This window comes from Sabethes cyaneus, chromosome 1 (genome assembly GCF_943734655.1).
Source record: "Sabethes cyaneus chromosome 1, idSabCyanKW18_F2, whole genome shotgun sequence".
NCBI classification, from domain to species: Eukaryota; Metazoa; Arthropoda; class Insecta; order Diptera; family Culicidae; genus Sabethes; species Sabethes cyaneus.
The window spans coordinates 62,666,096-62,681,643 of NC_071353.1; the positions used below are offsets into that span (position 1 = coordinate 62,666,096).

The 15,548-nt window shown below is 42.4% G+C and overlaps 3 protein-coding genes across 3 annotated transcripts; 1 reads left to right on the forward strand and 2 right to left on the reverse strand.

Annotated features, from left to right (window-relative positions):
• Nucleotides 1-4,405: 4,405 nt before the first annotated feature.
• LOC128739386 (ATP synthase subunit C lysine N-methyltransferase) lies at nt 4,406-6,383 on the forward strand. The gene is made up of 3 exons (XM_053834872.1): nt 4,406-4,508; nt 4,561-4,931; nt 5,050-6,383. The coding sequence occupies exons 1-3, from the start codon at nt 4,406-4,408 to the stop codon at nt 5,191-5,193; spliced, it is 618 nt and encodes a 205-aa protein (XP_053690847.1). The 3' UTR covers nt 5,194-6,383.
• Nucleotides 5,213-6,579, reverse strand: LOC128739376 (uncharacterized). Its single transcript, XM_053834862.1, has 3 exons — nt 6,413-6,579; nt 5,746-6,260; nt 5,213-5,675 (listed from the first exon to the last, which is right to left on the reverse strand). The coding sequence occupies exons 1-3, from the start codon at nt 6,533-6,535 to the stop codon at nt 5,546-5,548; spliced, it is 768 nt and encodes a 255-aa protein (XP_053690837.1). The 5' UTR covers nt 6,536-6,579; the 3' UTR covers nt 5,213-5,545.
• A 2,681-nt stretch (nt 6,580-9,260) lies between these two features.
• On the reverse strand, nt 9,261-15,089 carry LOC128745753 (uncharacterized). The gene has a single exon (XM_053842829.1). The coding sequence runs from the start codon at nt 15,087-15,089 to the stop codon at nt 9,261-9,263; it is 5,829 nt and encodes a 1,942-aa protein (XP_053698804.1).
• Between the last annotated feature and the right edge of the window lie 459 nt (nt 15,090-15,548).

Genomic DNA, 15,548 nt, shown 5'->3' on the forward strand with positions numbered 1-15,548 from the left:
AAAAATCCATCGGGAAAAAATTGAAAAAAGTCAATTTGAATATTTTAGCTATAATCAACCCACAGGTGTACAGGTGTACGCACTTTTATTTCATGATAAAAAGTGCTCCGATTTTGTTCAAACTTTGTGGATTTGTTCTTTTTATGAAAATTAATCTGTTCTCTGCGGTATAACTTTCGAAGTGTACCGCTTAGGTCCAAGTGTAAGTAGCCAAAACTTGTAAAGTGCAGTACTTTACATTTATGATTATTAGAAAAAATATCAGCTATATGAAGCTGTAGAATCGAAAATAGGGATATTGCAAGTTACCCAGTAAACCGGTTTACTGGCAACACTTTTCTGATTTTGCATTTCTTATGATTTTAAATTTGATTTCAAACCGCGAATGACTATTTTTAGATATTGTGAGTGTAGTTGTAGTAAAATAAGGAAATATTGGAAGCATGTTTTGTTTCCCAATTTCGTCTATCGCTTTTTTAAAGATATTCTGTGAAAATGTAGCATGTCAGCGAACTCCAAATTACCGTTTCAAGGCAAGCGGAATTTTTCACAGTTTTAATTTTTCTGGAGATGGCAGTAGACAAAATAAATATAAACAAAGCTCAAAGCTGCTATTTGTTAGCTTATATGATGCACTAATTGTCTACAGGAACTAAACGATAAAAAATAATTTCATGATGAACTGGCGCAACTTTGCACATCAATTTTTCCTACTCTAAAAGAGTGAAATTACTTTCCTACCGTATAAAAACAAGTAAAACAATGATATAATGTTTTAAACTTAACTAAACAATAGGTAAACGTCCCTTCTTTCAAACGACGTTGACCAGAAATGATTATGTAAAAAAATAAATGCGTGAGAGGGGTCTAAAGCACCATACGCAAAGGTGTTGCGAGTTTCCCCGGATGACGGTAGTCCAAGAGCTTAGATATGAACATTAAAGCTTTAAAAGGAAGTCATGAACGTATTGACACTGCCGAACTCTTATCCTACTAGAAATACTAGAACCTACTAGAAATTTACGTGTTCGTACACTATTTGCCTCGGATCATTATCGAACTAATTATGCTAAATTCGGGCCCATAAATCAAATGATGGTGCTAGGTTCTATACAATCAGCATTGTAATTGACTTCAAAATTAAAAAAACGAAATTGAAACAATATTTTGGGACAATAAGTAACTCAAATCAATAACAATAGAAAACTATTTTTTTTTTTTTTGAAAATAGAAAACTAGCAAAAATCAATTGTAGAGATAACATTAGGATAAGCTTGTATCACGGTCTAAACACGATTGACTGCAAATAAATCTATATCTATAAAAATGGATTTCTGTCTGTCTATCTGTCTATCTATCCATATGTTCCTTATAGAATCGAAAACTACTGAACCGATCGGCGTGAAAATTTGCATGTAAGGGTTTTTGGATGCAATTTTTTTCCATAGTGAGTAGAGGCCCCTCCCCTCTTTAGGAGAGGAATTATGATCCCTCCCCTCTTCAAGAGGGGTTGGGCTCCTATACAAATGAAATACAAATTTCCTCATAACTCCAGAGCTAATTAAGCAAATGGAACCAAATTTGGCACGTGAAGGTTTTTGGAGTAAAGAATTTTTGTCTATGGTGAATTAGGACCAAGCGGTTTCCAGTAAGGCGTATCGGTGCATAGTAATCAGAGATTACTTTTGTTATCATTTACGAATTAATTAGGTCATCAACGGTAATCAAGGGGTTTCCAATAAGGCGTATAAGTGCGTAGTAATCAGAGATTACTTTTGTAATCATTTACGAATTAATTAGGTAATCAATGGTAATCAGTAGAGTAATCAATGATAATCATAAGTAATCATTGGTAATCATGATTATTTTTTGTAATCATTAGAGCACAGAGAACAGACTACCAGGTAATCGACAAAAAGTGTGTAAAAGGTTTTTATGTAATCTACGAGTAATCCTTCAATAGAGCACCCCTCGAGCAGTAACACAGAGAACAGACTACCAGGTAATCGACAAAAAGTGTGTAAAAGGTTTTTATGTAATCTACGAGTAATCCTTCAATAGAGCACCCTTCGAGCAGTAAGTGGCAAACTAAATCTTGATGTCGCTGCCATCGCTGCTATGTAACTCCAGCACAAAGTAATATTGATAAAGGTACATGGATATTTTTTGATGCGTTTGGCAAACTATTTCTGGAGGGCGCCACCGACAGCTTTTACACACAAAAATTCGATTACTTCCTTCGAGGCTGTTAATCTGTTCTCTGTGATTAGAGATTGATTAATTGCAATCAGAGGTAATCAGTAAAGTAATCAAAAGTAACTTTTTTCTAAGGTGCGTAGTAATCATTGCTGTTGGAAACCCCTTGACGGTAATCAGTATCCAGCTATTTACGCGCTATAATGGTGGCCGCTATAAATTGTGTTCGTTATATACGAACAATCTTTTTGACAACTCTGCATACATCAAATCTGGCACTCTTCTCTTGCAACACTACCGTGCTCTTTCTTTCGTTTACGTCAAAGAAGGAAAGCAAAACTGCGCGATATGTAAACAAAACTATTGCCTTCCTTCTTTTGCGTAAACGAAAGAAAGAGCAACACTGCCGTACAGGAGAAGAGTGCCCAGTTTTGATTACAGACGGTAGATAATCTACAGACGCGCAAAGAGAAAAATTACCAATTCGGCAACACTTTTTTTTGTTTATTTTATTTAAACAGTTTTGGCAACCAGTCAGAATTGGATCAATCTCCCTATAATCAGCAGTAAGTTGCGTGAATCGCGAGGTATGTTCCATGGAACGTCGCGAATTACGACGCATATTTTGCAAATTGAACAAGCCAATTGAATTTTTCAAAGCATTATATGATATATCGAGTGTAACTAATCCATATGTTGTTAGTAAATCAATAGTTAAAGTTTTAATATTTCAGGTAGATTACAAAACTTTGTCTTCCCTGCCTATACGAAACACAAGTTTGTTTACTTTGCTCATTTGGTGTCTCGATTTGACGGTTCGATTGGTGTTTTATGCCACGCTCTTTGCGCGTCTGTAGATTATCTACCGTCTGTAGTTTTGATGTATGCAGAGTTGTCAAAAAGATTGTGCACATATTACAAACACAATTTATAGCGTCCGCCATTATAGCGCGTAAAAAGCTGGATATGCACATGAATAATATGTGCAAATTTTAAAAGCACATAAATGGTAACTGTTTGGCACATAAAGTTCATTTACTGGGCACATGGAAAAAATCTATGTGGGAAACAGATAGAAACTATACGAAAAGTTTTCTCTGTGTAAGATTATCATTCATTACTATCCAGCTTTTACGCGCTATAATGGCGGAGCTAATCGCAAAATTTTATATGTGATGCACTTATTTAGCCAGTTTTTTCAGTGTAATATTTGAAGAGCATTTTGACAGTTCTTAAATACATCGCACGTTTTCTTTCCGCACGTTCACAGTAAAACTAAAGGAACGTGCGGAAAGAAAACGTGCGATGTATTTAAAAAATCTCAAAAATGCTGTTCAAATATTACGAATACCGTCCGCCATTATGACTCGTAAAAAGCTGGATAGTGCGTGTAATTATTGCTGTTGGAAATCCCTTGAATCAAAGATAACTTTTTTTGCAAGGGGTTTTCAGTAAGGTGTATAAGTGCGCAGTAACCAGAGATTACTTTTGTAATCTTTTACGAATTAATTAGGTAATCAAAGGTAATCAGTATAGTAATCAATGATAATCTTAAGTAATCATTAGTAACCATGATTATTTTTCAGTATTCACAAGAGATTGATTACTGGTAATCAGAGGTAATCAATAAAGTATAATCAATAGTATAACTTTTTTCAAAGGTGCGTAGTAATCGTTGCTGTTGGAAATCCCTTGTTTTTTGTTTGTGTTTTTCTTTTTTTATGTGCGTTGTAATCACACCTGTGAAAACCAAGGGGCTCCATTAACGAGACAACATCGAACAAAGAAACCAAGGGTGTGAAACGAACGTCAAATGCATATGATTGCAGTGTAACCGTTTTTTTCTGACGTTTCGGTCCGAGTGACGGCTAATGCTTTATTCAATGGAAATTCTAATTGCCAGCGAACTAGTTGAAGGATGCTCTCTTTACTCCTACATGAGAAAGAGATAGCATGATTACATACCCTTGAAAGAAACTCGATGTTTTGCTTTTTTCTTTTTTTTCTCGCTATGTTACTGCATTGAAATTTGACACTTTTGCGTTGACAGTTTTGGAAGCGCGATGTTATCCTCTGATAAATACATAGCAAGGGATAGCACGGCGCATCCCCTCGGTGAAAACCTCTTGGTGTATAGACTTAACTGGCATAAGTGACATACTGATATGGAAATTTATGGCATCTCATTTTCAATTATAGCAACATCAACATGTCAACTAGCGAAATTCGTCCTATTCAAAAAACAGATAATCTTGTTCCGATTACGACAAACAATAAATCAATTTCTGGGAAAATACTAATAGCTGTAACAGGTAATTTTACCGTAAGATATTGTGATTTTCATTCATTATTGAGTGTTTTAAGGTGGCTTCGGTATAGGGCTTTCGATCATTTGTTATCCATTTTTGGCACCGGCATTACGCAAACACTGCTTGCCGTATGTTCCAGCTACCACGAAGCAAATTGGAAATGTACTTTCTGCTATAAACACTTCCAATAAAGCTGACAAATTACTCGATATCGGATCAGGCGATGGAAGAATCGTTATTGCGGCGGCCAAAGCGCGCGGAATTGAAGCACATGGAGTCGAGTTGAATCCATGGTTGGTTTTATATTCTCGTATTTCTGCAGTGCGAACAGGAGTTTACGCAAACACAAGATTTTATCGAAAAGATCTTTGGAAGTTTGATATATCGAAATATAATAATATCGTTATATTCGGTGTGGAAGAAATGGTAAGCTAAAAAGCAAAGCCTGGATGCTAATTCCTGTATCGAAATTTGAACTTCTGTTTTTATACGACAGATGGTAAGCTAGTAGAACGTATTTAAAGCGAGTATAATTTTGTTTTAGATGCAGGATCTCGAACAAAAAGTGGCACAAGAAGCGCAATCTAATGCTACGATAATCGCTTGTCGATTTCCCTTCCCCAGTTTGATTCCTGTTAAAACCCTTGAAGATGGCATTGATTCCGTATGGATTTATCGGAGAAAGTAATGTAAATTTAATATTGTTTCTAAAACCACCGTTTATCAAGTAGCAATCAAAATTTTTTATAAATTAATACATTAATTTATAATAACATGAGTTCAGTTCGGTAAGTCCTGTATACGGCCTAACCATTTATCACTCTTATTCTTGTTTTCGTTAGAATCAATTCAAGCTTTCAAACGTATCTTCATTAGCTTTAAACGAATGTAAGAATACTACTTTTCATTTCGTTTGCATTACACTGTACGTACGAACGTAAGATACAACCGAAAACAAAAACAAGGATGAATATATCTTACATACCTATGTAATTTTTAATGAGTACAATATTTTTGATATGATGCAAAGTCCCGATATTTCACTGCAATTCTACGTTGATTTGTTCTCGGTTTTGGTTCCATTCAAATGGATCAATTCCAAGTTGAGATTTCATTACTTTCAAAGTGTTGCCTATGATCTGTTTATGGTAAACTAAACGCAATGTAAACCTGCATAAGTAAACAAAAACTTTATAACATATTGCATGTTTAAACTGAGATTTATATACATCTTACTTACCCTAATTTAAGGTATACCTCGCGAATACTTTCATCACATTCAGAGGTAACAGTTTCGACGGTGAAAAGCTGATTATCTACAGCATTTGAAAGCACACGGCTAATTAACCGCTCGGCGATTTCTCTAAACGGATATTTGGGACAAACAGCTAGCCGATATATCCAGCCGGAGTTCTCCAATATTAGATGACTTTTGCAACTAATCGTACCGATAACTTTTCGCCTCATTTTATTTGCTTCACTCTTGTTCACTCCGGGCACATCATCGAAGAATTCTTCAATATTCAGACCTTTTTGCAACCCATTTGCGGCATAAGGTTCATAAACCTCTGCCACCCAGCATAATTTGTTTCCTCCTCGAATGGCAAGATCATTTGCCTTATTGAAATAACTGCCATATGTTGTAAAGAGAATCAATCCTATAACAACTGGAATGGCCACGCAACACATCAGCAAAGGAATTCCGAAAAAAATGAACATAATGGCCCATACTATAACTATTAGCTGAAGAGTGATCTGAAATGAAAACTTGTTATTAATCGGTTCTTTAATTAATTTAAGTGTATTTCTTAAATTATGATTAAAACATGAGTTTATATTTATTTCTAAAGATTTCAAAAGAAAAATCGATACAAATTAATGCACACAACACTGACAAATACACTTACCTCACGAAACAAACAAGATATGAAAGCATTCCAAGCACCAGACATAATAAAATCTTTTACGACATTTTGGCATTGTATATTATCCTGATTTTCTAATTTCCGAATAACTACAAAAGGTTTCATATCGCTCACGAAACGAAATAAAATATACGGTGACCTACCGTTTGCACCGTCTACTTTACGACGGTGTCTGTCAGTCAAACCTTAATATTATTTTGTCAAACTTGACAACTAAAAACAAAACAACAACGCTTATCGCAAAGCTTTACAAAAGTAAACCTTTATAGAGCTTTAGCGTACCCGCCGCGGCCCAGCGCGCAAAGCACTATAAAGATATAGAGTTTGTTCGCCTGATGCAATTCCGCCGCTTTGGCAGCCCTGCGCTAGGGGTTTCCGGTAAGGCGTATAAGTGCGTAGTAATCAGAGATTACTTTTGTAATCATTTACGAATTAATTTGGTAATCAATGGTAATCAGTGAAGTAATCAATGATAATCTTAAATAATTATGATTAATTTATAGTAATCACGCGAGATTGATTACTGGTAATCAGTAAAGTAATCAAAAGTAACTTTTTTCGAAGGTGCGTAGTAATCATTGCTGTTGGAAACCCCTTGGCCCTGCGTGAAATTTTAAAACCAGCAATGTTGCCATAGATGCACCAAAATGGTTTAGTGGTTTGTTTTCCCCACCCCATCGGCAGGCAACCATGTTTTCGCTACCAACATCTCGTGTGCAGTGTTGCCACATGTACAGGTTTATATGGAAAAGTACAGATTTTTTCGAATTTTTTGGTACAGATTCTGTACGGTACAGATTACAGATTTTTGCCAAAAAGTGCAGATAGGTGTAGGGAACGAGCCGAGTTAGATGAATCAGCGTAAAGCAAATCTAATGAAACTGAATTATTTACTTGAGTGTAACTGAAATCCCTTGCATAGGAAGAATACCGTCATACGAACGGTAAGAGACAAGGAGAGAAATATATCGTTACGCATACTGTGTTACGCATACTGTGGCAAGATATAGCATACTCTAAACAGAGTCAGTTTTTGGACGAACGTAGACTTTGACGGACGTTGTTCCGTATTCCGGAGGGCTCGGTTGGAAATAACCGACGGACACGACATTGGCGTAGTGCTCCCAAATTGTGAGTATGTTAAGTTGAATATAATAGTGGCGTCTGGCAAACGCCTGTTCCAGAAAATTAAAAAAGATGCTTGTGCGCATCTGGCTGTTTTCTGAACTGCCTCTGCGAAGGCTGTTTTTTGAACATATGTGTTTTTTTGCGTGTGTGATTGCGTGCCTCCGGGAAGGCAGAATGGTTTACTGAAACACGCTGGTATGCGTAGTTTAATCGCCTCTGGGAAGGCTGTGCAAAATCGTTTGCATACGATAGCTCCCCTGAGAGGGACTTTTAGTAACTCGCTTGTGCGCGTCTTACTTTATTGGAATACGCTGGTGTGCGCGAAAAGATGCTTGTGCGCATCTGGTTGTCTTCGGAACTGCCTCTGTGAGGGCTGTTTTTTGCACATGCTTGCGTGTGTGATTTGCGAGTATGATTCGCGTGCCTCCGGGAAGGCAGAATGGTTTACTGAAACACGCTGGTATGCGTAGTTTAATCGCCTCTGGGAAGGCTGTGCAAAATCGTTTGCATACGATAGCTCCCCTGAGAGGGACTTTTAGTAACTCGCTTGTATGCGTCTTATTTTGTTGGAATACGTTGGTGTGCGCGGATTAGTGGCATCTGGCAAAGGTCTATTTGAGAAAATTGAAAAGATGCTTGTGAGTATCTGGTAGTCTTCTGAACCGCCTTTATGAGGGCTGTTTTGCCCATGCTTGCGTGTGTGATTTGCGAGTATGATTCGCGTGCCTCTGGGAAGGCAGAATGGTTTACTGAAACACGCTGGTATGCGTAGTTTGTTCGCCTCTGGTGTTCCGGGACGGAACCAAACTTTCTGAAGCAGTCAACTATTTTTGTTAACGACGCTCAAACTGTAATATTTATTTTGGTTAATATACAGATTTTCTTAAATTCTACTTCACTTACAATAAAGTGGTTTCTTCTCCCACTTGCAACTTCCTTTTGTTTCACTTTAATCGCACTTAATCCTATTTTGTAATTATAATTTTAATTCAGTTTACATTTCAGATCATTCTTTGGTATTTTAAACTTACGGTTTATTTAGGAATTGTTTGGTTGCCCAACTTCGGTTCAGCTACCCTAACGTCGGATTTATGTTTTTCTCCCGCTTCGTTTGGTATTTTGCTGTTGCTATCGGAAAGTCTCCGGTTAATTTGCATGGTTTTGATTAACTACATTTCTTACTTACAATCTAAATTCCTATACTTTTGGAACTTTTGGCAAGAATTTTCCTTTTCAGGTTTGCACCGCGATTCACCGTTCCTGCAGGTAAGTAAATACAATGGTAAGTATCTTTCTTCGACTTTCATCACCAAATAGCTGTTTCTTTTCACTATCTTCTACTTACAGGCCTCCAAACAGAATTACGGAACGATTTTGTTCCTCCTACAACCAAGTGCAACACTATTTTATTCAAAAAAGGCTTTAAAAACTTTTACTTTCGGCAAACTACACTTTGTTTACTTTTAGTAGTAATCTAGCTAATTCACGATGGCGATTTTATGCTCCACTTCTAGTCTATATTGCCTTACTACTACCACTACATCTACACCTACTCCGTCCTCTTGTTTATTTACACCGTATCTCTATCCCTTTCATCTCATCAGTACTCATTTCACGTACCGCAGAGCAGTGTTACCAGAAATGCTTCTGCGGTGTTGCAACACCCCCGCCCGTAACATCCGGTACTTCCGGAAATCCGGATTTACTGTATCTCCAACACCGCTAAGTTCACCACACCTCGTCTTTGCACCTTACGGTCTGCAGTTCTTACGTCCACCTGTCGTACTCTTCCATCTGATCCCTTGATCACTGCCTCCACGATGCCACGCTTCCAGCTCTTCCGGGTTTTACCGTCGACCACGAAAACTAAGTCGCCCACTTTTAGCGGCTTCTGGTCGTCGAACCACTTTGATCGGCTGTTGATGGTCGGCAGGTACTCCTTGATCCATCTAGCCCACATTTTGTCAGCGAGATACTGCGATCGCTGGTAGTCATTTCGCAGTACCTCCGCAAGTTCCGTTGGCCCACCTTCCGTGTTTGTATCGGCACAGGTCACTGTTCCCCTGAGAAAGTGATTTGGGGTCAGCGCCTCCGTTTCTGCCGAATCTTGCGGCAAGTAGGTCAGCGGACGCATATTTATCATTTCGGCCGCTTCCGCAAGGATTGTCGCCAGAATCTCGTCCGTAAGCTTCCTTCCATCATCCAGTGCTCGCATTGCTGTCTTCACCGATCGCACCATGCGTTCCCAGATGCCGCCCATATGCGGCGTTCCAGGAGGATTGAAGTGCCAGGCGGTAGAGGGACTGGCCATACTTTCAGCACATTGTTGATTGATGCTCGCCATCCGGATCATTTCGTTGTTTGCACCCTGGAAACACGTAGCATTGTCGGAATATATATGACTTGGCGCCCCGAACTTGTTACGGAAACGAGTGATGGCCATCCGACAAGACTCCGTCGTCAAACTGTGCACAACTTCCAGGTGCACTGCTCTCACGGCTAAACAAGTGAATACGGCCACCCAACGCTTCTCCTTTCGCCGTCCGACTACTACTTCCACCGGGCCCAGATAATCGATACCTACGGAGTTGAAAGGCCGTCGATTCGGCGTAACCCGATCAACTGGCAATGGAGACATCCTCGGCGACCTTGGAAGGCATTTATGCACCTTGCACCATATGCATTTGTCAGCTACCTTCTGGATCTCCACACGCAGATTTGGAATTTGAAACCGCTGTCTCATTTCGTTGAAAACCGTCTCGGAGTTTGCGTGCCCGAACTCCTCATGGTAGTGTTGAATCAACCGCTGTGTGATCTCGTGTGATCGTGATAGGATGACCGGATACTTTTTGTCGAAGGGGAGTTCCTCGGCATTCGCCAGCCTCCCGTCCATACGCAACACGCCTTCGTCGTCTATCACTGGTGAACATTTGTAGATGCGGCTATTCTTCCTGACCTTCTCTAACGACTGCCCAGGTTGGCGTTGCAGATTGTTCGTGAGAATGCTCATCTCATCCGGAAAACTGTCCCACTGCACATGACGCCACAGGATTCTTTCTGCTCGCTTGAGTTCATCTTGCTTGAGGGGGGTTTGCACAGTTCCAGTTGATGAACCTGCCGTATCTTTCGCCGCCGCTTTCACGAGTATTCGACACTGTTTCGTCGTAGCTCGTGTCGTTAAAGTCGATTCGCCATGCCGTTTACGACGGCAATTGTCGATGAAGCGCACCACCGTAGCCGTCACTCGTAGAAGTCTTGTCCACGAAGAAATTGCTTCTACATTCACCACTTCGTGAAACAAAACTGTCCCTCGTACTTCTTCCTCCGTTCCTTCAACAATCGACTCTTTCGTTGGCCACGTATCTTCTGGCCGGTACAGGAATTCCGGTCCTTTGAACCATACACCATCGCTTTGAAGCGGTGGGCCTTGTCCCCACTTCGTCAGTACGTCCGCTATGTTGAGTTTCGTCGGTATCCATCGCCAATCTGACACCTTAGTGAGCTCTAGGATTTCTCCAACGCGGAATGCTACGAATTGCTTGTAGCGATGTTGGTCGGAATTGATCCAGCTACAAACCGTACGAGAATCTGTCCAGAAGACGGTGCGAGAGATGTCGTACGAATGGTTTTCCAAAACCGACTGACTCAGGCGGGCCCCGAGAACCGCCCCCATTAACTCTAGACGAGGGATTGATTGCCGCTTTATCGGTGCAACCTTCGCTCGCGACATCATTAGATTGCAATGTACCATGCCCCTCACCACCGCTCGTAGGTACGCCACGCATCCGTACGCATGTTCGCTGGCATCAGTAAAGATGTGCACTTCCAATGACTCGACTTCAGCGCGCTTCGCATCGCCGATGTAGCAACGTGGAATTCGTATGGCTTCCACTTCTGGCAACAGCTCGGTCCACTGCTTCCACAACTCCCAGCACTTGGTATCGATCTCCTGATCCCAATCGCAGCTGGAACGCCACAGGTGTTGGATGATGATTTTGCCGTGGATGGTGAATGGTGACAACAAACCGAGCGGATCGAAGAACCCCATCACGCAGCTTGCTACAATCCGTTTTGTCGGCCTCTTTTCTTCGAACAGGTACGGAAGTAACCCTTCGCGGTGGGTCGTGGAGAATGCGAATTCATCTGTGTTCGGATCCCAGATCACTCCTAGAACTCGCTCCTTCGACGTTTGTTTGTCCTGGTTAAAGTGTACTGGTGCGACTGGTTTCGTCTCTCCCAGACTCTGGAGCACTTCTGGCGAGTTAGACACCCAGTTCCGGATTTCGAAACCTCCCTTTCGGTGTACCAGACGCACCTCTCGCGCCAGCTTTACTGCTTCTTCGACGGATTCAACGCTGTCGAAATAGTCGTCTACGTAGTGCCGTTTAATGATGGCCGCGGCTGCTTCCGGGTATCGACCAGCGAACTCGTCTGCGTTTTTGTTTTTTACGAATTGGGCCGAACATGGGGAACATGTCGACCCAAAGGTTGCTACGTCCATGACGTAGATACTCGGTGGATCGTTTGGATCCTTCCTATAGAGAAACCGCTGCTTTTGCCTGTCCTCGACGCGAATCTTCATCTGGTGGAACATTTCCTTCACATCTCCGCCGAAAGCGAGTCGCCATTCTCGGAAACCACAGAGAACCTTTACCAACGGTACAAGCATGTCTGGCCCTTTCAGCAGCAGCGAGTTCAGCGATACTCCTAACACAGTGGCTGCGGCATCCCACACCAAGCGTACCTTATCAGGTTTTTTCGGGTTTTGTACCACATTGAGTGGCAGATACCAGACCTCGTCGGGTGAAAATCCGGACAGCTCTTCCACTGTAGCCAAATGAGCGTACCCCTTCTCCTGATACTCGTCGATTTGCTTATTCACGTTATTCTGCAGCTCCGGGTTCTTCTGTAGTCGCTTTTCCAGTTGCTTCATTCTCTTGACCGCCATGGGATAACTGTCCGGGAATCGGGGTTCATCTGATTTGAACAGTAGGCCGGTTTCGAAACGGTCACCTATTCGTTTGGTTGTCCGCTCGAGGATCTCCCGGGCTCGTCTGTCCTCCGATGATTCCTGTGGTATCTCTACCACCGACTGTTCCAGAGCGTAGTGGCTTTTGAGGAGCTCATGTAGGTCTTCGTTCGTTATGGCTTGGTGATGGCCGATGAAATTACCAGTTCCAACCGTAGTAGAGTGACGTGGGCCGTATACGGTCCACCCAAGTTTGCAGCGAACCGCAATAGGTTCAACTGGTGCCCCTACCTTGGCTTCTATCGGAGCAAACGAGTGGATATTGTTCAATCCGATTAACAATTCCGGCTGACCGTCGTATGACTCGATTGGCAGGTCCCGCATATGAGGATATTGCGCGGCAAGGTCCTGGACATCCAGTCTTTGATGGGGAAGCATCAACTTTCCAACCGTCCGGACACTGTGCAGTAACAGCTTACCGTTGGTACCGCCACTGACTCCCGACGCCCAAACATTCATTCGCCGAGATTCCCTTTCCTCGCGTGTGACATCGGCCGTCCACCTAATCGTCAGTCGCTCTTGTACACCAACGACACCTAGTCGGTCGGCTAGCTTCCGCTCCAACAGCGTTACAGATGCACCCTCGTCAAGGAATGCCAGTACTGTGATCGAGGTTCCACCGCAATGAAGCTGTACCGGTACCATCCGAAACATAGCAGTACAATTAGATCGGATGTGTGCACTCAAGCCGACTGTGTTTCCGACGGGATGCATTAGAGAGTTGTGGTGCTCCCTACAATCTCCGACACTACAGCGAATTTTGAACCTACAGGTACCGCTGTGCTCGTTGAGGCAGACGTGGCACAGTTTATCACGGGTCACTATCTTCAACCGATCCGCGTACGACAGCTTCTTGAAATCGGCACAATGACGAAGACGGTGTTCTGTGTTTTGGCACATTTTGCATGGCTTCAACCTCCTTTGATCGCTGGGACTGGGCGCTGGACTCTCCTCTGCATGGCAGTACAGCGCACCCTTTTCCTTCGGTTTTTTCTTTGCGAATGACGACGACCCAGTTTTGGACTGGTACGCTGGCATGAGATTTACGTCGACATCTGCCTCACAGGCATCTTCGACAATCTCCATAAGGAAATCCGTCAGAGTGCGAAGCGTCGGCTCTCCTTTGGTCTTCCGGTAACGCACCCACTCTCGTTTTTCCCGATCAGGAAGCTTGGCGACCAAAGACTTGATAAGCAACGGGTTGATGATATGTTGCCGAAGATCCGCGGCTTCTAAGTGTCCGCAGAGTTGTTCCACGGCATTCCCGAAAGGAACGAAACTACGCAGGTTATCTGGCTTAGGTGGCTCCAGTTGGTTAACTTTGTCCAGAAGACTCTGTAGTAGTTGTTCTGGACGACCGTAATGGCGACGCAGCTTCTCGATAACTCGCGGAATCGACTCAGGGAGGAGTAGTTGACCGGCTACCAATTCGAGAGCTTCGCCTTCGAGTGATTCCTGCCATCTCATTAGGTTCTCGTGGTTCATATAGCCACAGGTCTCGTTTGACGTTTTGTAGGCCGCATAGAAAAGAGGCCATTGCGAAGGTTTGCCCGAGAACTTCGGAAGTTTAAAGGTCAACCCCTTTCTCGCAGCTAGCTGAGCCTTTGTCGGTCCTACCCGCTTTTGACTCACTTCTTTCCCACTTTTCTTCTTTCCCGGTTTGCTCTTCACCGACGGACTGGCCACTTCAGACTCTTCGTCCTCCTCTTCATCGTCTTCTTCGCTATCAGCATCTTCCTCGTCCTCGGTTTCACTCTGCTCCCCGTCTTCTTCACTGTCCGCACCGCCTGCACCACCGTTCTCGAATTCTTCGGCAAGCTTCTTTACGTTTGCTTTGGTCAGCTTCAACGACTTGTTTCCTGCACCGGTCGATCGTGCTTTACCTTCATCGGCCTTCTTCGGCGTGGATTTCGGCACCTTGCTTGTCGACAACTTCACCAACTCTTTATCCAGATCCGCCATCTTCTTTTCGAACGCCCTTTGGTTCGCTTTCATTCGATCGATCTGCTCTTGCTTTTTCCGAAGCATCTCCTCCTGGAACACCATCTGCTGTTCTTCTTCTTCGGCGCGCATTTTCAACTCCATTTCCATCTTCTTCTGTTCAAACGCGCGCTGCAACTGTTTCTCCTTCCTCTTTAGCGTTATTTCCGCCTCTAGCTCCTGAAGCTGTTTCTTCTGCTTCTCTTCCAGTGCTTTCACCCTCGCATCTACGAGAGAGGATCCCTTCTTCGATTTGTCCGACTCTTCGGTTGTTTTCCGACTTCGAGACGACTTCTTGGCATCCTTCATCTGCTGGGCTTTCTCCTGACAATCCTTGTTTTGACAGTACCACTTTTTCGGGGCATGCTCTACCTGGATTTCCACACAACGGCAATGGAACCAGAGGAAGCATCCATCGCATCCGATCATCGGCTCGTCGCATGTCGATGGACCGCATAATTCACATGGAGTTTGCGTCAAGTCGACGCTCTTCTCCGTTTCACTTTCGATGTCGGAAGGCATTTCGTGGGGAAGGTCCGAACTTCTCACTGTACACCTCACGTGTCACTTTATTTTTGAGAATGTTCCGGGACGAAACCAAACTTTCTGAAGCAGTCAACTATTTTTGTTAACGACGCTCAAACTGTAATATTTATTTTGGTTAATATACAGATTTTCTTAAATTCTACTTCACTTACAATAAAGTGGTTTCTTCTCCCACTTGCAACTTCCTTTTGTTTCACTTTAATCGCACTTAATCCTATTTTGTAATTATAATTTTAATTCAGTTTACATTTCAGATCATTCTTTGGTATTTTAAACTTACGGTTTATTTAGGAATTGTTTGGTTGCCCAACTTCGGTTCAGCTACCCTAACGTCGGATTTATGTTTTTCTCCCGCTTCGTTTGGTATTTTGCTGTTGCTATCGGAAAGTCTCCGGTTAATTTGCATGGTTTTGATTAACTACATTTCTTACTTAC

Excerpts from the sequence above, each read along its gene's own strand:
- LOC128739386 (XM_053834872.1), top strand. The coding sequence starts at position 4,406 with ATGTCAACTAGCGAAATTCGTCCTATTCAAAAAACAGATAATCTTGTT. Across the intron at positions 4,509-4,560 it reads AATACTAATAGCTGTAACAG|GTGGCTTCGGTATAGGGCTT; the intron begins GTAATTTTACCG and ends GAGTGTTTTAAG. Across the intron at positions 4,932-5,049 it reads TATTCGGTGTGGAAGAAATG|ATGCAGGATCTCGAACAAAA; the intron begins GTAAGCTAAAAA and ends ATTTTGTTTTAG.
- LOC128739376 (XM_053834862.1), bottom strand. The coding sequence starts at position 6,535 with ATGAAACCTTTTGTAGTTATTCGGAAATTAGAAAATCAGGATAATATA. Across the intron at positions 6,261-6,412 it reads TATCTTGTTTGTTTCGTGAG|ATCACTCTTCAGCTAATAGT; the intron begins GTAAGTGTATTT and ends TTTTCATTTCAG. Across the intron at positions 5,676-5,745 it reads GAGGTATACCTTAAATTAGG|GTTTACATTGCGTTTAGTTT; the intron begins GTAAGTAAGATG and ends TTACTTATGCAG.
- LOC128745753 (XM_053842829.1), bottom strand. The coding sequence starts at position 15,089 with ATGCCTTCCGACATCGAAAGTGAAACGGAGAAGAGCGTCGACTTGACG.